Source organism: Capra hircus, chromosome 19 (genome assembly GCF_001704415.2).
Source record: "Capra hircus breed San Clemente chromosome 19, ASM170441v1, whole genome shotgun sequence".
In the NCBI taxonomy this organism is placed as follows: domain Eukaryota; kingdom Metazoa; phylum Chordata; class Mammalia; order Artiodactyla; family Bovidae; genus Capra; species Capra hircus.
Genome location: NC_030826.1, coordinates 54,639,811 through 54,664,202, shown reverse-complemented (window position 1 = coordinate 54,664,202; position 24,392 = coordinate 54,639,811). Strand labels below are relative to the sequence as shown.

Here is a 24,392-nt window from a genome sequence, read left to right as displayed (position 1 = left end):
TTCTGGCTTGGTCATAGTAACCCTCTCCTCTTGGCACTTGGCCACCACCTCACAGCCCACCACAGGCTGAGCCTTAGCCCTGGAGCCCCTGTCTTTGCAGTTGGTGGTGGGGGAAGCTGCCCTCCTGCCTCGGGGGGCCCGATGGTGGCCCCACACTTTAGCCTGTCCCCCCCGCCAAGGTATCTTTCCGCCCTCTCTGCTCTTCCTGCCCCCAAGCTCCTTCGGGGCACCCTGTCCTAACGTGCGTGTTGTGTGGCCACATCCCAGAGATCAGCCGCAGCTCTCGGAGCCAGAGGCCTGAGTTGGGTCCCCAAGGGGCTAGGATAAAGCAGTGATGGCAGTTCCTGGCCTGGTGGGGCCCTTCCTCAGACTCCCACGCAGGTGGCCAGGTGGGTGCGGAGTCGGTCCGCCCAAATGCAGGATTTGGGTTGCAGGGCCCAGGCTTGGGGTTCCTCCTTGAGCCCCTTACCGCCCCCCACCCAGACCCCAGACCCCTCCAGCACGTGTGACTGGACACATTCCCTTCCTTCTTGGCAGCCTGGACCTTGCTGTCGACCAGGCCTGCAGGGTCTGGATGTTCAGACCCAAAGTGCAGAAACACCTGGGAAGGGCCCCACCTGGCCGGCTGGCCCACCCTACTACTGGGCCCTTGTGTCTTCACGGGGTCGCTGTGGGGCAGCCCCTCTGTGGGTGTGGAGGAGGACTGGGGATGCAGCTGCCCTCGGCCACCCACTCTGCATGTGACCATGTGCTCGAGGCTGGGTTTGTCCTTTCAGTTTTGTTTCCTGGTCGGAGATCCGTGGGACTCCTCCCACCCACACCCCTCACTCTGCCCACCTGTGCTTTCCCAGGCTGGAAGGGGAAGCCCCTCACGGGCACGTGGGCGGCCAGTGCTGGGTGAGGGCGGGCAGGCGGCCCAGGTGTGGGGAAGCGGAGTGGGGGGGGGGGCCCTCGTCCTTTCAGGGGCATCGGGGTGGGTGGGGGGCCTGGCTGCTCCTCCCTCCTCCCCGCCAAGCTGGTGAGTTTGGATTCTAGGCCAGGACACTGAGCAGAGGAGGGCGCGGGCCTTGCCTGGCTGCCGCTTGCAGAGCAAAGGGTGCTGGGTGCCTGCTGGGACTCTGGGGTTCTATGATGAATCAGATCTCAGCAGATGGGGAAGAGGGGGGGTGCCCCTTCCCATAGGGAGTGCCTGCTCCACCCATGACACCCCCAGAGAGCCCCACCCTCCGCTGAAACCCTTTTCTGGGCTATTTCCTGCCACGCCCACCTGTGGCTCTTTGTCGCCCCTCCCCTCACACCTCTAAAGCAGGCCTCTCACTGGCAGAGGGGCGTGGGGGTGGGGGAGGGAACCCCACCTTTGAGGAGGGGGCTGATGAGAATAGATCTGAAGGCAGAAAACTGCTTCCAAGACTATCTGGGTGGGAGGCAATTCTCCCCTTGTCCCTGGGGCTTTGAGGACAAGGGCTTGTCCCTTACAGTTGACCCCTCATCTGTTAAGGCTGACATGCAGCAGGACAAGGGCCAGGCCTCAAGGCCGTCAGACAGTTCTCTATGTTCCTGGGGAGGGAAGGGGAACAGGGACACAGCCTGGCCCCAGCAGCCCCTCTTGCATCTGCTGCAGCCTCCAAGCGTGACCCCATGGACTGTAGCCCGCCAGGCTCCTCTGTCCATGGGATTCTCCAGGCAAGAATACTGGAGTGGGGTGCCATTTCCTTCTCCAGGGGACCTTCCCAACTTGGGGATCGAACCCGCGTCTCGCATCGCCTTCACTGGCGGGCAGATTCTTTACCACCAGCACCACCTGGGTAAGCCCCTCGTTTCGCAAGCTGGAGAGGATGGCAACCAGGAACCTTCCCAGGTGCTGGTGGCCCCATCTTCCCCAGGATGTGCCAGAAGCCTGCTGGCAGCCACCCTTAAACCTTCACCCCAGGGTACAGCCTGAGCAGAGCACGGACCTGAAGCATCTAAACCCTCCAGAGGGCCCTGGGCACTTACCCAGAGGGAAGGCGGTGCCTGTGCCAGAGAAGGCCTTAGCACTTGGTCCAGCCAAGGTCGAGAGAGGGCCAACCCCCTGTAGGCCTGCCAGTCCCCGGGGCCTGGGGTCTGGCCTGTGCTGCCGCCTCCCCACCCTGGGTGCTATACTCAGTCCTCTTGAAGCCCTGGAGCCCTCAGAGAACAGCTGGCCCTGTTTGGGAGAGCCACGTCCGTCAGGCTGCAAGAAGTCCACTGTCCCACCTGAATCAGGACCAGAGGAGCCTCATGGCCCCGAGCTTTCTCCTAAGCATTTATTTATAGCTCTGCTCAGTGAGCAGAGGTGGACCGCGGCCCCCGGGTGGGCTCCTCGAGCCCCTCCCCAGGAGGTGCATCCCTGTGCACGTCCAGCCCCGCTGGCAGGTTTGCCGTCTCGCCGGGTAGGTGGGCTGGGTTCAGCTGGGAAAGGCGGCCCTCGGTGGAGACAGGTCTGTCTTTCTGATGATGGGAAGGAGCTGCGGGACAGGAGGGGCCCTGGATGGCTCAGGCTGACTCCCACGCCCAACAGCAGCCCACCTCGGCTTGCCCAAAGCCCCACTAACCAGGCTGAGCCAGGACATCATGCTGGAGGGTCAAGCTCTCTTACGAGCCCTTAAGCCACACTCCTTTATACTCTGAGTTAAAATAACTCAGGGGCCAAGAGCCTGCCTCTTTGTTAACATTCCCTCTATTAATACAGGGACTGTTAGGGGCACACTGACTTAAATCAGGGCAGGAATTTCTCTTTAAGACAGCCCCCGCCTCCTGCTTCTGTTATGTGCCTTTAGAGTGGACACTGGGGTGCCAGGGAGAAGGAAGCTAAGTTCCCCCAAGAACAGTCCTAGGAGCCAGAGCCAAAGGCCACCGATGCTGTCTGCCTCCTGCTGAATCCTCCACCCCAGGCTATTTGCCTTCATCACCAACGCTGGCTCTGGGGCCAGACAGCTTGGCTTTGAGCTCCGGCTCTGCGACTTTCTAGCTGTGTGACCTTGGGCATGTACTTTAACCTCGCTGTGCCTTGGCTTTGTCAGCTGTAGGTGGGACCAGCAATGGTCCCTATCTTTTAACACGTGAGGATTAAAATTACTGATTCACACGTGTAAAGCTCTTCAGCAGTGAGGAACCCTTGGCAGAGGCGAGGCTGCACATCGCCACCACTGCACTGGTTTCTGGCTCCTGCAGGCACTGGGGGCTGGAACTGGAAGGCTTGGTGCAGAGGACCTCGGGCTGCGGCTCTAGACCTGGGTAGGGGTGCGGTGGGGCTCCCTGGGCCTCCAGCAAGTAGCTGCAAAGCATTGTGGGTACATAAGGTTTCATGAGAAGAAACTCAGCAGCTTTCTTAGACTCTGCAGGGGGGCTCCTAACTTAGCAGCCAGAATCCAGCACCCTTTTATTGACAGATGAAGAAACTGGCCAGGAGGCGGGGGAGACGTGCTCAGAGTTACCGGGAAGTGGTCTAGTCCCCTGGCTCCAGTCTGGTGTCCCTCTCTGGCCCCCATGGGTAGCCAAACCCCGGGGAAACACTTAGCCCTCCAGCTTTCAGGCCAGATTTGGCCCCTCTGGAGAAAGCACGGACCCTGGGGACCTCACAGGCCCAGGAGAGTCGGTGCGTATGAGCAGCGGGGACGGACTTGGGCCTGGAGCTAGAGCTTGGGCCACAAGCCCACCCCTGTTTCCTCTTCTGTGAAATGGGAGCAGTGACAGTATCTGCCCACAGACCTGGCACAAAGCAGGCGCCGGGAGGGAAGGGTTTTCTCTTTCCTGCCTCGCATCCCATCCCTCGGCTCCCAGGCCCTTCTTCTCTCCAGGGGAATAAGGGTATATACCAGCCACGGGCAGGAGAGGGGCCGGACAGGGCAAGGAGGAGGGTCGGCGGGCAGTGCCACCCAGAAGGACCCTCTGTCCAGGGAGGAGCTACCTGAGTCTTTGGCAGCCAGCGTCTGGGCGCTCTGAGGCCGCGAGGGCAGCTGGCCGCTGTTGCTGAGGGACTGCTGCCGAGGCCCGTGTGCCCGGGACTGCTTGGCCTTATGCTTCATCCCCGCGTCTGACGGGAGACGGAGCGGGGAGGATCAGTTCTGAGATACGCTCTGAGGGGGCTGTGGGGATGGGGAGAGGGCGGCGGGCTGCTGGTCTCAGCCTGCCTCAGCGGGCGCCCTTCTCAGTCTGAATTCATGGAAATGCCCTTTATAAGCAAGCACTTTGCTCATTGGAAAAGACCCTGATGCTGGGAAGGATTGAAGGCAAAAGAAGAGGGAGGCAGAGGATGAGATGGTTGGATAGCATCACCGACTCAGTGGACATGAATCTGAGCCAACTCCATGAGATAGTGGAGAACAGGGGAGCCTGGCGTGCTGCGGTCCCTGGGGTCACAAAGAATCAGACATAACTTAGTGACTGAGCAACAACAATCACTTCATCCCCCTGTATGTCTGTCTGGCCATCTGTCCGTCCATCCATCCATCCACTCACTCCAATATCTACCCACAGACAGCAGCGCCGTGCCAGGTGCTGGGTGAATTCTGACCCTGGGTTTACAGTTCGGGAGGGGAAGTGACTAGAAAGATGCATACACACCTGTCAGACCCAGAGGGAAGTGACAAAGCACATCCAGGATGGCCAACTGGAAGGGGACGTTCCAGAACACGAGAGGTTCACAAAGTGGTAGGGGCTCAGGAAGAGTTTTGAAGAATGGGTGATGCTGGGAACAGAGGCCTAGGTGGGAAAGCTGGGGTGACAGCCTGCGGATGAAGCCTGGCCAGAAAAGATGGGGCCATGACATTCCTGCTGATTGGCTAAGACTGGGCAGCTGTCCCCCTTCTGCAAACACTGACCTGGGGGCATTCGGAGTCAGGGAGGTGGAGGAGGAAGGCAGTCGGGGTCTGGTGGCCCCAAGAAGTGCAGGGGCCTCCAGGAGCCGGACAGACCCTGCGGGACCCAAGCAAGGAGCCCAAGGGCCTCTGGGCCATCTGGACACTCACTGTCTTTGTTCAGGAGGTCCGGTAGCCTTGTGTCCATCCGTCCCTTGTAAATATGTCCGTCCAGGCCCAAGATGTCCACCTCGTCGTGCTGTGGAGACGGGTGGGTACCCATGGCCATCTGCCGCCTGAGTGCCCCTCCCGTCCCCTCTCTGAGCCAAACGGTGCTCAGAGCCCTCGAAGGGGCTGAGTGACAGGGTGAAGGGGATGGGCCGGGTGGCCGGAATGGCTGTCTTCTTCCCAAGAAAGGAAAAGAACCTGAGGCTTTGACTGGATCTGATTAAGAAACCACACCCGAGGCTGAGGACTGAGCAGGGGACTGCTGGCTGCTTTTCCAGAGGGACCTGGGAGTCTGGGGGGCCCTCCCTGGAGGTTCCCAGGAGTGTCCCCACCTTCATGGCGATCTGGATCTCCTCGGTGGGGTACAGTCCCTGCGAAAGGTGCTGCAGGCGGATGCGCCGGTAGGGGTAGGTGAGGGTGTGGCTGCCCCCACAGGGCCGGGGCGCGGAGGAGTAGCTGTAATCAGCCATGTCTGGCAGCCTGCGGTGGAGACGGCGGAGTCACGGGGAGCGGGTGTGTCACTGGGGCGGGGGGTGCACGTGAGGGGGCTGCTCCAAGGGCCACCGCTTAGCCAGGACAGGGCTGGGGGTGAGCGAGCAGGGTGGCCTCCTGAGGGACACACACACACACACACACACACACACACACACACACTCCCTCTCTCATACACACATCCACACACATGTATTCACAGATCCTCAAACACATTCACACGTACGTTCGCAGACATACACACATTCTCTCACACACTCAGAATGCACACGTAGGCATTCACACATGCATATGCACAATCACACACATGCATCTCACACAGTATACATTTAACAATGCTCTCTCACACTTGTTCACACGCATTCACACACTCACACATACACATTCACATACGTGTGTTCACAGATTCTCAAACACATTCGCACATGTTTACACACATTCACACATACACATTCTCTTGCATTCTCTCAAAAACACACACATAAACGTTCACACACATATAATCACACCCACATTTTCATACACACATATGCATGTTCACATTTTCACAGACGTACACAATCACATACTCTCTCCTACATGGAGGCCCCACTCTACACACACACACACACGGACACACATATGGACACACACACACACTCTGCCCTCCCCGGTGCCCCACTCACACACATACACACGGACACACACACACACACGGACACAAACACACACACTCTCTGCCCTCCCCGGTGCCCCACTCACACACACGCATACACACACACTCTCTGCCCTCCCCGGTGCCCCACTCACACACATACACACGGACACAGGGACACACACACACACACACTCTCTGCCCTCCCCGGTGCCCCACTCACACACATACACACACACAGGGACACACACACGAACACACACACACACTCTCTGCCCTCCCTGGTGCCCCACTCACACACATACACACACACAGGGACACACACATGAACACACACACACACTCTCTGCCCTCCCTGGTGCCCCACTCACATACATACACACGGACACACAGGGACACACACACACACTCTCTGCCCTCCCCGGTGCCCCACTCACACACACACACAAACACACACACACATTCTCTGCCCTCCCTGGTGCCAGGCCCCCGGGTCCGGCCCGGCCACCCACCGTCTGTAGCAGGGGGAGCTGAGGCACTGGGCCTGCAGCAGCTCGCGGATCATCTGGCTGCTGGCCTTGACGGAGCCCCCGAAGTGGATCTGCACCTTCTCGATGTCCAGGAGCATCTTGGAGTGCATGGTGCGCAGGCGCCCCACGCTCCGCTCCACCTGCCCCAGGTCCCCCCGCAGGAAGCCGCTGCTGCCCAGCTTCAGGCTGTGGGGTGCGGGCCCAGTGGAGGGGTGAGCTGCGCCCCAGCACCCTCCCTGGGAAGCAGGGCCCTGTGGAGTGGGAGCCCCCTCCACCGAACCCCAGGGACCAGGGCCGGGCTTGCCGGGGAGGGTTTCCTGAGCCGAGAGCATGCAGGAGAGCCAGAGGGGAGAGCAGCCCAGTCCATCGGGCCCCCTCGCACCCCTGGCCCCCGTGGGCTCCAAGGGCAGCTTTGAAAACCAGCCTTTCTGCTGAACCCCTCAGCCTCAGGAGTTGGAAAGTCTGTGGGAGGAGGGCAGGAGCCCCGGAGGGCATGAAACACATCCCCTACCACTCATCTCACACTCATGGAGCCGCCCCCTGCCTTCCTCCTAGGCCCAGTGTGAGCAGGGGAAGGGTGGGGGTGGGGGTGGGGGTGTGGGGTGAGGGGAAGTCTCAGAGGCAATGTCCCACCAGGACGCCTGGCAGGGGCGCAAAGGCAGGTGGTTACTAGGTCTGCACCTCCTGCACTGATGCTCCCGCCCTGGGAAGAGCTGGGAGCTGCTTCAAAAAGCGCCCTAGCATCACCCCGCCCCAGTCCCCACTCTCGCCCTCCAGACCCCCTGCAAAGCCCTCACAGGACCCCGCGGCACCGCCCGTACTTGCGGCTCTGCTGCCGAACCTGCTCCAGTTCAAAGACCGTGTAGGGGCGGACAGAGCGGTGCCCGGGCAGGCAGGGGCCCACAGGAGTCATGGGGATGACTCTGGGCAGGGGCAGGGAAGGGAGGGTCAGAGTGAGAAACTCCAGTGTCCAAACCCATCACCCCCTCCTCACGCTCCACCTGCCAGAGGAGCCTTCCCGCCCCAGGGACTGAAGGCCGAGGGGTAAGAGCAGCCCGAGGCATGGAGCGGACCAGAGAGAGGAGGAGCAGGCGAGCTAGAGGCAGGCAGGGAGGACAGAAGACGCCCCCATCACGGCCACGCGCTGGGGGCACTCACTGTCCAGTCACGGCTGTCTCCAGGGGACGGTCACACGAGAGGCAGTGGAAGTGTGCCAAGAGCTGCCTGTGAGGGATGGGACACACGCAGAGGGTGAGGGCCTGCCTAGAGGGCCCCAAAGGGAGGGATGGAGAACTCAGGTTTGGCTGGTAGCCTGGATGCTCAGCACCCAGGGGGACGGGCCCCCAGGCCACCGGAGGCAGGTCTGGGCCCTGCTCCCTGCACACATCAGCTACTAGAGATGCCCACTTCTGGACACATCTAGCACCCATCTACCCTAACCCAAAGCCGGCAGGGCTCTCAAGGGCCCTGGGGGGTGGGTGCCCTCTGTAAGCCTTGGCAGCCCTCTGGTGGCCAGGAATGGAAATGCTGAGACTGAAGCTGCCACGAGCCAGGCACCCCCAGGAGCACTCACCCCGCCCAGGCTCTGCCTCTGGTGGCCTGGGGCCTGTTCCCCTGGGAGCTGAGTTCTAGGGGCTGTGAACCCCCTCCCACCTGTGACCAGAGAGCCTTACGCCCCCCTCCCCTCCCTCTCTCTGCTATAATATGAATCAGCCTGAGCTACAAGAGCTTTTCAAGCTCTGTGCCTTCCTACGGCTGGACGATCCCAGATAGGATCCGCCAGTCCCTCCGAACACACATGGGGACCCTCCGGCCGGCCCACACTTTCTCCTGCCAGGCCTCACCTCCGCATGGCGGCTGCCTCGTCCGCCTGGTAGAGTGGAGAGCGCTCTTTGAGCTGCTGTCGCAAGGATTTCCACCGATCCTCCAGCGACTGCTTCACAGGGTCCAACTCCAGGCGGTCCAGCTTGGGGGAGGAAGTGGGGGACGGGGACCAGGTGAGCTCTGAGAAAGCAGGTGGGGGTCTGCAGTGCCTGGAGGAGGTGGCGCTGCCCGGGTCACCTTGCTGTCCATCTCCACCAGGAGCTTGTCCAGCATCTTCTGCCAGTCCTGCTCCTGCCCTGTCATCTTGGCCACCAGCTCCTGCATCATGCGGTTCAGCTGCTCCGTGGTGGCATCAAACTGGACGCGGCTCACTTTGGCCGCCAGGGCACTCTTGTCGGCTTTCTGCCCAGAGACGGGGACGAGACGCGCCCCCACCAAGATGGGCGAGAGCCACAGCGGGGCCCTGCTCCATGTAGCTCAACTCTGATGCTGAGCCCACCTCCCACCTTGGGCTCCTCTCCTCTCTCTGCCTTTTCAAGAGTGGGAGCGATGGGACCTCCCTGGGTGGCCTTTCTTCAGGCCTGGCCTTACCACGCCGATTTCCATCTCCAGGTGTCCCCTGTTGGCCTTCTCCCTCTCCAGCTTCTCCAGACCCTGGTACAACACCTGGGAGGCCGAGGGAGCAGAGAATAGGAGCAGGGAACCGGTCTCGCCCCAGCCCCGCCCCCACCCCCCTGCCAGCCCTCACGTCAATGTCCTTCTGCTTCTGCTGACGGTCTTCAATGAGGTTGCTGGTGGTGATGCTGAGTTTCTCGCAGTCGCCCTGCACTTGCAGGATGGCGCTCTGGATGTGGCCCAGCAGCTCTTCATCCTGTGCAGGACAGAGGCAGGCTCCCTGGGGCGGCAACCCCACGCCCACCTGGGGTGCTGCCGCCCCCCGACAGGGGAGCCCTTAGAACATCACCCAGCGGACAGGCGGACATCAGACCCCACTCTAGGCCTCCTGGGTTGCCATCATAGCCCACCACCTCCCCATGGAGTGGCCTCCAGGCACCCGGTCCACTGGTGTAGGTGAGGTGGTGAGCTGCTCTGGGGCCCCAGAGAGTTGGGATGTGGTCTACAGTCTCCCCTCCTGCCCTGAGCTGAGTGTGAATTCTGGAGTCCAAGAGACAGGCCTCAGGGACTTGTGGTCCTCCCTGCCCTCCCCCCAGCAGGCCTGCCCTTTATAGGGGAAGAGAGAAACAGACCAGAAGACCAGTGTGAAGGAGCGGGCAACAAGCACTAAAGCTATGTCAGCGTCCCCGAGGCACGAGCATGGCTCTGCTCCACCCCTCCACCAGCTACGCTGTCCCCATCCCACCGTGGACTCAGGTCGGCCCCCCAGTCCCATCCCCAGGGCCAGCTCAATGGCTGCCCTTGCTGTGACCCTACAGAAAGACCAGGCACTTTTGGGCGGCTGCTAAAGGGCTCCATCATGCAAAAGTGACCCAACATCCCTCCCCCGGACACTCCCCAAGCAGCTCCTGGTGGGCGGTCGTTTGCAGCTACCCAGGAGGGAGGCAGGCGCGTCACCTGGCTCTGCAGCTTGGCCTTCTTGGAGGGCCGGGAGGCAGCCAGGTTGCTGACCATGTTCTGCAGCTGCTCATAGCGCTGCACCAGCATGCTGACTTGGTGGCTCAGGTCCAGGCTGCAGGCCGGGCACGTGGCCGCGGGGTCAATCTGGCTGGGGGCCAGGGTGGTCAGGGGCTTGTGCGGGGCCATGTTCAAGCTCATGGACAGCAGCGTGGAGGACGAGGCCAGCATGTTCTCAATGATCGTCCTGAGCTTGTCTAACTGGGTGTGGGAGAGAGGGTGGGTGCAGGGCAGTGAGCAGGTCACCACACGGCCACCACCAGCCTTTCTGCCCGGACCTGCTGTGATCCAGGCAGGTGCCGGAGCCTCGGTGCCTCGCAGGGTATGCAGCTCACGGGAGGTGCTCGATGTCTGTCCATTAAACAGTGAACAGTGTTCCCAGGGGAGGGAGGGCAGGTGCTGATTAAGCCCTTGCAGGAAGGGGGCTTCTGTACCTTTCTCTAGCCAGCCCATTGGTGCAATGTGAGAATGTATCTCCTCTAGCTAAATCCCAGAGTGATGATGTCTGTCAGTCAGTCCACACACACTTTGAGGACCCTGGTGGCACACAGGCCCTGCTCCAGGCCCTGGGCAGAGGAGCGGTGGGCTCACACATGCTCTCTCCCCATTTAGTATGTAAATAGCAATAAGAGAACATGATTTTCTAATGCCACCTACCAAAAAAGTCAACTCAAAATGGATTAAAGACCTACATGTAAAACCAAGACCATAAAACTCCTAGAAGAAAACAGGCAGGACACTTTTTGACATAAATTGTAGCAATAGGACTTCCCTGATTGTCCGCTGGAAGAATCCGCCTGCCAATGCAGGGGACATGGGTTTGATCCCTGATCCCGGAAGATCCCAGATGCCGCAGAGCAACAACCCCACCTGACACACCTGAGCCCACGGGCAGCAACTCTGAAGCCCATGTGCCCAGAGCCCGTGCTCTGCAACAAGAGAAGCCACTGCAGTGAGAAGCCTGTGCCCTGCAATGAAGAGCAGCCTCTGCTCACCACAACTAGAGAAAGCCCACGAGCAGCAACGAAGACCCAGCGCAACCAAAAATAAATAAATTATAAAAAATTAAATAAATTGTAGCAACATTTTTTTATCTGCCTCCTAAGTCAAAGGAAATAAAAGCAAAAATAAACAAATGAGGTCTAGTTAAACTGAAAAGCTTTTGGACAGCAAAGGAAACCACCAACAAAGAGATAACCTATGGAATGGGAGAAAATATTTCCAAATGATCTGACTGGTAAGGGGTTAATATCCAAAACGTATAAACAGCTCATACAATTCAACATTCAAAAATCAAACAACCCGATTTAAAAAATGGATGGATATCACCCTTATGGCAGAAAGTGAAGAGGAACTAAAGAACCGCTTGATGAAAGTGAAAGAGGAGAGTGAAAAAGCTGGTTTAAAACTCAACATTCAAAAAACTAAGAACATGGCATCCAGTTCCATCATTTCATGGCAAATAGATGGGGAAACAATGGAAACAGTGACAGACTTTATTTTTGGGGCCCCAAAATCACTGCAGATGATGACTGCAGCCATGAAATTAAAAGATGCTTGCTCATTGGAAGAAAAGCTATGACCAACCTAGACAGCGTATTAAAAGACAGAGACATTACTTTGCCAACAAAGGTTTGTCTAGTCAAAGCTATGGAGAAGGCAATGGCAACCCACTCCAATATTCTTGCCTGGAAAATCCCATGGGAGGAGGAGCATGGTAGGCATCAGTCCATGGGGTCGTAAAGAGTTGGACATGACTGAGCGACATCACTTTCACTTTTCACTTTCATGCATTGGAGGAAGAAATGGCAACCCACTCCAGTGTTCTTGCCTGGAGAATCCCAGGGACGGGGGAGCCTGGTGGGCTGCCATCTATGGGGTGGCACAGAGTCAGACACAACTGAAGTGACTTAGCAGCAGCAGTCAAAGCTATGGTTTTTCCAGTGGTCACGTATGGATGTGAGTTGGACTATAAAGAAAGCGGACCGCTAAAGAATCGATGCTTTTGAAGTGTGGTGTTGGATAAGACTCTTGAGAGTCCCTTAGACTGCAGGAGATCCAACCAGTCAGTTCTTAAGGAGATCAGTACTGAATATTCCTTGGAAGGACTGATGCTGAAGCTGAAACTCTAATACTTTGGCCACCTGATGTGAAGAAGGTGACTCATTGGAAAAGAGCCTGATGCTGGGAAAGACTGAAGGCAGGAGGAGAAGGGGACAACAGAGGATGAGATGGTTGAATGGCATCACTGACTTGATGGACATGAGCTGAGCAAGTTCTGGGAGTTGGTGATGGACAGGGAAGCCTGGGGTGCTGCACTCCATAGGGTTGCAAAGAGTCGGACATGGTTGAGTGACTGAACTGAACTGAGAAGACCTAAATAGATATTTTTCCCAAAGAAGGTATACAGATGGCCAGCAGGCACATGAAAAGATGCTCTACATCGCTACTTATTAGAGAAATGCAAGTCAAAACCACAATAAGATATCATCGCACACCTCTCAGAAAGGCTAGCATCAAAAAGTCTACTGGGAATGTAAATTGGTACAGTCACCATGGAAAACAGTACAGAAATTTCTAAAAACACTAAAAATAGAATAAGCATATGATCCGGCAATTCCACTCCTGGTTATGTATCTGAAGAAAATGGAAACACGAATTCAAAAAGATACATGCTCCACAATGTTCACAGCAGCACTAGTTACAATAGCTAAGACACGGAGCAACCTAAGTTTCCATCAATAGATTGAGAAGACGTGGTTTATATATTAAAATAGAATACTACTCAGTCATAAACCCCGAAATTTTGCCATTTGCAAAACAACTTGGATGGACCTCTAGAGAAGAGAATGGCTAACCACTCCAGTATTCTTGTTTGAAGAATTCCATGGACAGAGGAACCTGGAGGCCAAGAGTCCATGGGTTTGCAAAGAGTCAGACATGAGTGAGCAACTAACACTTTCACTTCACTTTCATGGATGGACCTAGTGAAGTAAGTCAAAGGCAAATACTGTATGTTGTCACTTATATGTAGAATCTAAAAAATAAAACAAACTAGTGAATATAACAAAACAGAAACAGACTCATAGACCTAGAGAACAAACTAGTGGTTACAGCTGGGGGAGGGCCAGGGGAGGGACAAGACAGGGGGAGGGAACTAAGAAGTACAAACTACTGTGTGTAAATAAGCAGCCAAGCTATATTGTGTAGCACAGGGAAATAGAGCCATTCTTTTATAATAACTTCCAATGGAGTCTGTTGCTGTTTAGTCGTTTAGGATTGCCATTTCTTTATCCAGGAGATCTTCCTGTTCCAGGGATTGAAACCCGTGTCTCCAGCTTGGCAGGCAGATTCTTTATCACTGAGCCACCTGGGAAGCCCTCAGTGGAGTATAATTTGTAAAAATACTGAATCACTATGTTGTGCATTTGAAACTGATGTGATATTGTAGGTCAACTATACTTCAACTGAAAAAAAGAGAGAGAATGTGACCAGTGCCACTGCAGGGGTCTCTCACGGCCTGGGTGGGAACAAACTCCTTCCACTGGCCCTCCTGCTCTCTTCTGGATCCCATGGTCCCAGTTTGTCCCCATAAAGGACTGGTCCTGGGTAGACACCAGACTAGCCAAAGACCTGTGACGTGTTGCCTGCCTCGGGGAGAGGGGCTGAGCCAACCTAGGGCCCCCCTTCGTGGAAGCATGTGACATTGTAAGGCCTGGGGCAGCCCTTTTGGACCATGTGTGAGAGATAAGAAAGCTGACTGACACAGGGAACCCAGCCTGGCATTCCGTGATGACCCAGAGGTGTGGAATGGGAGGGGGGAGGGAGGCTTATGAGGGAGGGGATATATATATATATATAATTATTACTGATTTGTGTTGTTGTACAGCAGAAACCAACACCACATAGTAAAGCAATTATCCTCCAATTATAAAATAAATGGAAAAAAAGAAACCTGACGGAATACAGAAGGCAAGAGAGATACAGCGGTATTTGAGAAAGATGGATAAGGAAAGTGACACGGAGGCAAAGACAGACACAAAAGACAGAGGGCTTCCCTGGTGGTCCAGTGGTTAAGAATCTGCCTTGCAAAGCAAGGGACACCGGTTCAATCCCTGGTCCGGCAAGATCCCACATGCCAAGGAGCACTAACCTGGTGCTCCACGACAACTGAGCCAGCGTTCTAGAGCCGCTCCTGAAGCCCACGCGCCTTGATCCTGCGCTCCGCGGCAAGAGAAGACGCTGCCCTGAGAAGCCCTCACACTGCGTTCAAGAGTAGCTCCTGTGCAACGCAACTAGAGAAAGCCCTCGCACGCAGCCAAGAAGACCCAGCAAAGCCAAGCAAGCAAGAAAGAAAGCTTTTTCAAAAAAGACACACAAGGACAGACAGGTAGTGGCCCGGGCCAGACTGGCCCCTTGGCCTAGAAATTTGCCCTTCCCCATTTCCTCTACACGTCTGTATTTTCAACCAGGCTCCTGTGGGCCTGAGCTCAGCATGACTCTTGCCACCAGAAGAGTCAACGCTATTCTGAAGAGTCAGGAGCTGGGCCTGCCCAGTGGCAGGTGGATGCCCTCTAGGTGTGGCCCTGTGGAGCCCCAGAGGTGGCTAAGCTCAGGCCTGAGCCTTGGGATAACACATGACTCTCAAACACACCATCTACTGCCATCCTATCCAAGACAGTCAGTCCTGGGTTGTGAAATGATGCACACTGTCGTCCTGGCAAACTTGGTGGGGGTCCTGAATGGGGCCTCTAGCATAAAGGGGTTCCCATCATGAGCCCCCTGGGCCCATGATTTTGCCCATCTGATCCTTCTATGGGCACTCAGAGAGCTGGTCTGAGTTCAGACAGTCCTCACTGGGAACATTTTGGGGTGACCAACACTCACGATGTAAAGGCAGACACTCCCAGGAGAGTGAAAAGACAACCCCCAGAAAGGGAGAAAATACTTGCCAAGTATATATCAGATAAGCGTTTAGCATCCCCAACGCCCTCAGCCAGCTCTGAGAAGGGCCCTCGTCCCTGTGGGCTGAAGGTCCTCACCTGATCCTGCAGGTAAATGGAGGCTTCGGAGACCGAATGTTCCATGCTGACCTTGCCCTTCTCCTGGCTCTCCCTCAGCTCACCCAGCTCCTTCTCGATGTCGGCCATGGTGACTCTGTGTGCGCAAGAGATGGTCCAGCCCCACTACCTGCCCAGGGGCCGGGGCCCGGCATGGCAGAGCGCCGGCCCTCAAGGATGGAGGAGGCAGCCCGGCGCTCTTTCACATCCCCTCTCCAAGCTCTGCCTAAAGCATCCAAGGCCCTGCCTGCCGTGGAGGCAGGTGCCCAGTGTGCCCGGCTGAGAGGCTTCAAGGGGGTGAGGCCTGGCCCTGCGCAGAGACTGCTCCGAGGGGCTCCAGCAAATGCTTTGAAGCCTCCAACTGTGGACAGAATCTAGGGAGCTTTTTGTCCGGGGAGGGGAGTGCTCTTCCAAGCCCTGGTGCTGAACTGTTTTAAGAACGTGGGAAACTTCCACTAGCAACCTGAACAAGGTACGGACAACCTGAAGAGCAGACGTGATCTGGATCAAAGATAGCAGTCAGTTCAGGAACGAGGGGACCAGAGGCTACTACTGCCTCCCTGGCTGAGAACACGTGATGCCAGGACACAAGCTGCACTCAGGTGGGGGATTTTACCTGAGGATACCCAGCTGCAGGTTCAGCGGGCTACCTTTCTCCTCCTTTCCTATTTCTTTCTCCCCATGACCCTCCAGGATCTTGCTCATCTTCTCCATCTACAAATCCAATGGAAGAGGAGTGTCAGGCAGGCTTGAGATCTCTGCTTTCTGAATGTACCTCTGCAGGCCCAGCAAGCTCCTCCCTCATTCCCTAATCCTTGCTTTTTCTTTTTTTTTTTTCCATACCATGAGGCTTGCAGGATCTTAGTTTCCCAACCAGGGATCGAACCCAGGCTGCTGGCAGCGAAAGCACAGAGTCCTAACCACTGGACCACCAGGCAAGTCACCCCACCCCCTAATCCTAATCCAATCCTCTAGCAAACCCTGAGGTCCCTTCCTGACATTCAGTCCGTCTACCCCGTGGATGAAGATGCTTTTGCTTAGTCGCTCAGTTGTGTCTGACTCTTTGCGACCCCATGGAGTATAGCCCGCCAGGCTCTTCTGTCTATGGGAGCAAGAATACTGGAGTAGGGTGCCATGCCCTCCTCTGGGGATCTTCCCAACCCAGGAACTGAACCAGGGTCTCCTGCATTGCAGGTGCATTCTTTACCACCTGAGCTACCAAGGAAGCCCGCGGATGTAGAGAGCTGGCATTAAGAGAATGACTGGGGAGTCAGTCATTCCCTGGTAGTCCAGTGATTAATACTTCACCTTCCAGTGCAAGGGATATGGGTTCAATCCCTGGTAGGGGAGCTAAGATTCCCACATGCCTCAGGGCCAGAAAACTAAAACATAAAAAAACCAGAAGCAATACTGTAACAAATTCAATAATGACTTTAAATATCATCCACCTCAAAATAAAAACCTTAAAAGGAGACAGAGAGAAGGGCTGAAGACCTAACAGCCCCTCGCCATGACTGCTGGCCCCAGACAGTCCCACAAACTCCAAGGCTGCTCCAGGGACAGTGGGGGTTACTGGAAATGACCACATGTAATGAAAGGAGCCCAGGCCACCTTGCTGGCTCAGTGGAATCTTAATAGCTTTGAATGTCAGGTTTTAGATTCAGGAAAGAAACACACTCAAACCTGGGGTGTGTTTCCCATCGGAGGGGACTGTAAAGATCCATGTGATAGTAACAGAGGTGAGAGGACTGTGCAGTCCATGAAAATGGAAATGGGAAGCGGGGTTGTTGGCACTGGAAGGCAAGGCAGGTGGACCCTCCCTTACTTTTGCTTTTTCTTGTTGAATTTCTTTGGTCAAGGCCTTTAAGGTCTTCAGCTGTTCCTGCAGGTCAGGGGGTATGGACTTCTTGACTATGGAGAACAGAGATCTTAGAGTCAGAAAAATCAGATTTCTAATGGCTCCCAATCCCCGCCTCACAATGAAGAACAACATGGATCGTTTATCTGGCTTTTCCTGGGGGCTGGGGTAGAGAGGGGATGGGAAGAAAGGAGTGTCTTTTCAGGGCTCCCCTGGGGGCTCAGTGGTAAAGTATCCACCTGCAATGCAGGAGACATGGGTTCGATCCCTGGGTCAGGAAGATCCCCTGGAAGAGGAAATGGCAACCCACTCCAGCATTCTTTTTCTTTCTTTCTTTCTTTCTGTTGAATATTTATTTGGCTGCATCGGGTCTTAGTTGTAGCACTCAGGGTCTTTGTCGTGTGGCTCGAGGGCTTCTCTCTAGTTTTGGTGTGCGGGCTAAGTTGCCCTGCAACATGTGGGATCTAGTTCCCTGACCAGGGATCGAACGCGTGTTCCCCTGCACTGGAAGGCGGATTCTTAACCGCCGGACCACCAGGGAAGTCCCCACTCCAGTATTCTTGCCTGGGAAATCCCATGGTCAGAGGAACCTGGTGGGCTACAGTTCATGGGGCTGCAAAGAGTCAGACATAAGTTAGTGACTAAACACCAACAACTTGGACCCTTAAAGGCTATGGGAGAACCCAGAATGGCTGAGAATGGAAATGCCGTTTTCGGGGGTCTCAGGCAGAGGCACAGGAGGAGAAAAGGATGAAATCAGCCGAGGAGGACAACAGCCTCTCCTCTGTGCCTGCAGCACCCACCCATCAGTGCCAGCAGGTACTGGATCTTCTCCAAGTCCGTTAGGCCAGCCTGTTCCTCATTCAGGTCCTTTATGTTCTCCTTAAGCTCCATGTAGAGGGCAATAATCTCTCCCATCATACGAAATGTTTCCACGGCCATGGGGAAGCTGGGAGCCAGTTTATCCAGTGACTCACGTCTCTCACTCTGAGTATCACTCCTTTCGGATGAGCCTCGGTCCAGATAGTCAAGGGAGTATGTGCTCTTGGGAACGGGGGCCTCTTGGCCTGGGGAAGTCTGAATAGAAACTCCAGGTTGGCTTAAAACATATAGTTCTTTTGGACCCACACCTACCTGGACGTGCTGATCTACACCTTGATACCCTGGGCCACCATACATTAGGCCCTGGGAGTCTGGGATAGAGTCGGGAACAGCCTGGTCACGCTGCTCTGGTTCAGGTGTTTCCAAATGCTGTTGATCCTGGGGTGCAGATCCTACAGCTGTGCTTAATGGTCTTGGGCCACGCTGCTGCAAACCTTGTCGATACATTTCTCGTAGTACCAAAGCTTCTCGGTCTGTACCTGATGGTGTCAGACCTTGACTGGATAGGAGTGATGACACCTGACCATACTGATCCCTGCCAGGAGGTGCCACACCTTGCTGGTATGGGCGTGGTGATGTGAAACTTCGAAAATCGGCACGGTATGTTGGAAACCCGAGAAGCTCTGTGCCTGGTGGTATTATGCTTCGACCTGTGCCAGATTGCCTCCCCCAATGTGGATCTATTACAGGCTGAACCAAACCCTGCTGATCGGCACCAGGCTGCATGAAGCCACGTGGATAGGCCCCAGGTTGGATCAAACCACCTGGATAGGCACCAGTCTGGACCAGACCAGGAGGATATGCCCCAGGTGGGACCAAGCCAGGCATAGATATATTAGGTTGAAAAAAGCCATGTCGACCTCTATCAGGCTGTACTAAACCATACTGATCCACTTGAGGTTGCACCAACCCAGGCTGACCTGCAGCAGGCTGGATCACACCAACCTGGCCTGCACCGGGCTGGATCACACCAACCTGGCCTGCACCGGGTTGGATCACACCAGCCTGACTTTCACCGGGCTGCACCACACCAGCCTGGCCTGCACTGGGCTGCGCCACACCAGCCTGACCTGCACCAGGCTGCACCACACCAGGCTGGCCTGCACTGGGTTGGATCACACCCATTTGACCTGCACCAGATTGCACCAGACCAGGGTGACCCACACCAGGCTGCACCAAACCTCGATGATACATTCTAGGTGGCACCAAACCTCGTGGATACATTCTAGGCTGCATGAAACCAGGCTGATCTATACCAGGTTGGACCAAACCTCGCGGATAAATTTCAGGTTGCACCAAACCTCGCGGATACATCCCAGGTTGCACCAAACCTCGCGGATACATTCTAGGCTGCATTACACCAGCCTGGCCCGCACCGGGCTGCACCACACCAGCCTGGCCCGCGCCGGGCTGCACCACACCAGCCTGGCCCGCGCCGGGCTGCACCACACCAGCCTGGCCCGCGCCGGGCTGGCACCACACCAGCCTGGCCCGCGCCGGGCTGCACCACACCAGCCTGGCCCGCGCCGGGCTGCACCACACCAGCCTGGCCCGCGCCGGGCTGCACCACACCAGCCTGGCCCGCGCCGGGCTGCACCACACCAGCCTGGCCCGCGCCGGGCTGCACCACACCAGCCTGGCCCGCGCCGGGCTGCACCACACCAGCCTGGCCCGCGCCGGGCTGCACCACACCAGCCTGGCCCGCGCCGGGCTGCACCACACCAGCCTGGCCCGCGCCGGGCTGGACCACACCAGCCTGGCCCGCCCGCCCCCCCCGGCCCGCGCCGGGCTGCACCACACCTGCCTGGCCCGCGCCGGGCTGGACCACACCAGCCTGGCCCGCGCCTGGCTGGACCACACCAGCCTGGCCCGCGCCGGGCTGCACCACACCAGCCTGGCCCGCGCCGGGCTGCACCACACCAGCCTGGCCCGCGCCGGGCTGCACCACACCTGCCTGGCCCGCGCCGGGCTGCACCACACCAGCCTGGCCTGCGCCGGGCTGGATCATTTCATGCTGCTCTGTGCCAGGTTGTATGAAGCCAGATGTTCCCAAATTGGGCTGTACAAAAACTTGCTGATCCATGGGATATATTACAAATCCATGCTGATCTACACCAAGAGGTACCACCCCAGACTGATATGTGCCAAGTGGTCCCATACCACTCTCATCCATTCCAGGAAGTTGATATGTGCTAAGCGGAACTGTACCAGGCTGTTCTGATCCTGGCTGATCTCTGCCATGTGCCAATGGTGGCACCGCATCACTCTGAGCCATGCCAGCTAGTACCAATTCCTGCTCATCCATTCCAGGCAGCATCACTCCAACCTGATCCACACTGATGGGAACCATGCCAGGCACGTAAGTGCTGGGATACAGCAATTCAAGCTGATCTGAATCAAACGATCCGAATCCATATTGATCTGGCCTTGCATAGAGGTGGCCTTGGCTAGCAAACACTCCCCTGTGCTGATCTGGGGACATCTGAGGGTGTTGATCTCTGGGCAAGGACACATCCTGATACACTGGGCCAAGGTGGGCATCCCGTTCATCTCTGCGTAGATGCCCTGAGCTGTGCTTCTCTCTAGACCGGCGGCGATCTGGCTCTGCCCTCAACTGGGACGTAGATGGCGGATGGGGTCTGGCCAGGCCAGCTTCATCACGGGCCCTTAAGTGCTGTTCTCTAGCCGGAAACCCAGTGGCAGAGGAAACTCTGCTTCGTTCCCTGCCAGGAGGCCCATCGAAGGGGTATCCTATGCCACTGCTTCCTGAAAAGGTGTTGTCTGTGATAAAACCAGCAGAGTCCACAGCCTGGTCATCACTTGGATGCTTTGTGGAGACTCCACTTGGAATTAGGTCACTTGATGTTATGGAACTCTGTCTTTTGTGCCGCTGAAGTCCTGTTGATGACTCTGAGATCTGGTGAAAGAGGAAGAAAGAAATCAGTGTCTCTAAGGAAAAAGTACTCATGATAGGAGGGTAGGAAGTCTGGGGTATCTGATGAAGATGATTTAGAGCCCTTGGGGAAAAAACATGCACCCTTACAAAACTAAGCTGGACACAAAGACTGACTTTGACACCCTTGAAAGGCAGTTCTCCAGATTTTTGAGTCTGTACATTTGTAAATGGTCTCCTTATATGTAATTTTCCTCATAGAAGACAGGAGGGGGGAGATCCCTAGTGGTGCAGTAGTTAAGAATCTACATGCCAGTGTGGGGCACATGGGTTTCATCCCTGGTCTGGGAAGATTCACATATCGTGAGGCAGCTAAACCTGCACACCACTACTACTGAAGCCCACGGGCATAGATACCCCATGCACCACGACAAGAGAAGGCACCGCAGTGAGAAACCCACGCGCTGCAACTAGAGGATATTCCCCACTCGCCACAACTAGAGAAAGGCCACACATGGCAATGAGAACTCAGCACAGCCAAACTATAAATTAAAAAAAAAAAGGTTGGGGGGAAACCTGCTAAATCACGTGATCAACTCCAACTTTTATTGTGTCTAGAAACAAAGGACATAAGTAATTTATTGAGTTTACAATATAAAGTCTACTCCACCATTGACCCATTGCTGGCAGCAGAAGTGTACACAGTAGAGAAAGTAAACCATGCATTTAAAATGTAAAGCACAGACTCAGAAACTCCATAGATAGGAACTGTCTGTATTGACTCTCACGAAAGAACAGGCATACACGTACAGAGACAGAGTCTGAGGCATTGTTTATGAAAACAGGTTATCTATAGGGGACCAAGAGGGCTCCCTGGTGGTCTAGTGGTTAAGATTCCATGCCTCTGGACTTCCTTGGTGGTCCAGTGCTAAAGAATCTGCCTGCCAATGCAGAGGACACTAGTTTGATCCCTGGTCCAGGAAGGTTCCATATGCCGTAGAACAACTAAGTTCATGTGCCACAGCTACTGGGCCCGCACTCTAGAGCCTGGCTCTGCCACGTGAGATGCCACCACAGTGAGGAGCCCACGCAACCAAAGAACAACCCTCACTCACTGAAACGAGAGAAAGACTGCACACAGCCACAAAGACCCCGTGCAATCAAGAATAAATCAAATTCTAAAAGATGAAGCACGGGAGGCAGTCCACTCTGCTTTACAGAAGATTCTCCAAGACCTCTCCCCTAGGGATGCAACTGATACAAGAATTGCTTGAAGAAGTACCATAAGGAGGAGGAGGAGGAAGGAGAGAAAAAGAAGGTGGAAGACAAGCATCAGCAGCACCGCTGGGTATATGAGCAAAGCTGCAAAGACCTGCCCCGTCGGCCATCAGAACACACCCTTGGGAACAAGCGGTCAGCATCCTTCCACACTCAGGTCCTGGGATGAGCGTCTTCCACATGAATTCTGAGCTCCTTGAACTGCAGTTGCTACGTGGACAGTGTCCTTCCTCACATCTGCATCTCCAAGCGTGTAATCTACTCCTCTGTACTCATCACACACACCCCCACCCCCTGTACTCACATCCAAGCCTCAATCCTGCCTGTCTACTCATGATGCAGGCGGACAGTGTACCTCACAATCACCTTAGAGTTACTGCCAACAAGGCAAAAAAAAAAAAAAATTGGGCTCAAGCGTGTTGTATTTCCTCAGCTTGAAAGAGTGAAACTCTCCACTGCTTTCATTATCATCATTACTGACTTGCTTCTCAAAAATTAATATTTAAATTTATTCTCATCTGCTTCTGGGGCTGTTCGTGATTCTGAGCAGCAGTCAGAACCCTGACACTTTCTCACTTCTGGACAAGTGAGAAGTCAAGAGGCGCTTCTGTCGAGGCTTATTTTTAGGTCTTGCGGGTGTCTTCTGCTGGCACCCCCAAAAATGTGCTGTTCTCTCGAAACATAGAATAGTGATATGTGGGTAAATGCAAAAAAGCTTTGGCTTAAAAAAAATGACAGTGAAAGCAGAGGCCAACTTTTTCGAGGTTGGTCGCTTGGTTTGCAGGCTCTTCCTTGAACTCTCTGATGCTGCTTTCCTCAAAGAGGGCCCTGACCTCAGAAAACAAGGAGACTAGAAGGGTGTCTTTGTACCAAGACAGTATTCGGCGCACCCCAGATGGCCACTTGGTGGCGCCAAAGGCCTCACTCTCTTTCCCCTGCTTGTGGGACCCTTTCTGAGGAATCCAGATACACAAAGTCAGAGGAAGAGGAATGTCAAGACCAAAAGGGCACCTGATCCTTGTCCTTGAGGGTCATTTGAAAATACTCCCTTTGTTCAGACAAAGAAAGCTTGGTTTGGTTATCCTATGCACTGCCTCGAGGCAGATGCCACCTGTGTGTACAAGTCACCATCAGCAAAAGGCTCCCTGAACAGGTTTTATTGCCACGGTTGCTCACCTTTGTGCACTGATAGTGAAGGGACCCATTCGTGTTAGGACAGACTCTAAAGGAACTTTGAAAAGCTAGGAAAGCAAATCAAAACTATCCTCTGGGGACTTCCCTGGTGATTCAGTGGCTGAAACACCATGCTCCCAATGCAGGGAGCCTGGATTCGATCCCTGGTCGGGGAACTAAATTCCACATGCTGCAACTAAAAATATTTCACATGCCACAACCAGGATCTGATGCAGCAAATTAATATTTTTTTAAAAAACAAACAAAATCTGGTACTGAGAAACAAGTTCTCTGCTCTGCTGTTCGTGGAACTCCAAATCAGAACCACAGCCATGAAAGGCAATTTTGGCCAAAGCTATCCAAACCATAAACATGTATTCTGGTTCTAGGAATTTACCCTATGAATACCTTCACTTGTGTGAATGTCGCATTAGAGCAGGGTTCCTTATAAGCTTGGGGAAAAACATTAAAACTATCCATAATATTGATAGAAAACTCGTGAAGGAAATTATAAATATCCACATAACAGAACACTGTGAGGTTCAGGGGCCCCTTCCAAGACCACTGCCCACCCCCAGGACCCCCCACCCTTATTTATTGTTTGTGAGACCTTCCAGCCATCAGTAATCGCCTGCTCCAGCTCTTCCCAGGTGACCATGGTGGCCTCTTCTGAAGATGGCATCCTACTCAGCTTCCGGTTTAATAATTCCTGACAGTGAAAGACAACACGCACAGACAAGCACACACACACACCGAACACAAACAACACACACACCCCTAGTTTAATCCCAGGACTTTTTAGGAACAGAAAAGAACAGAACAGGATGGGGTGGGTCTTTCCGAAGCCCCAAGGAGAAGTACTGTCCTTCAAGAAACCAGTGAATGTTGGGCAGCTGGTTTCCTGTCCCATGTGGGCCCCAGATGGACCAATGAGCAGGGAAAGAATGTTCCCACATGCCAGGGACAGCACCCCAAGAGGAAGGAGACATACATCACCCTAGAATGAAAGCATGCAGACCCCTGGGGTGGGAAACCGGGTGAGCCCCAGGAGAGGGGCCAGGCTCTGGGCAACCATCCTACCCCCTAATCCC

General features: G+C 55.1%; 1 protein-coding gene across 1 annotated transcript; it reads right to left on the bottom strand.

Annotated features, from left to right (window-relative positions):
• On the bottom strand, window positions 1,749-23,959 carry QRICH2 (glutamine rich 2). The gene is given in 20 exon segments (XM_018064022.1): window positions 1,749-2,486; window positions 3,929-4,054; window positions 4,989-5,076; window positions 5,378-5,525; window positions 6,684-6,887; window positions 7,523-7,624; window positions 7,860-7,925; window positions 8,546-8,667; window positions 8,763-8,927; window positions 9,117-9,191; window positions 9,274-9,396; window positions 10,098-10,358; window positions 15,200-15,314; window positions 15,834-15,931; window positions 17,043-17,128; window positions 17,879-19,207; window positions 19,334-19,427; window positions 19,429-20,874; window positions 23,019-23,081; window positions 23,912-23,959. Coding segments are annotated over 20 exon segments (4,944 nt in total). The 3' UTR covers window positions 1,749-2,301.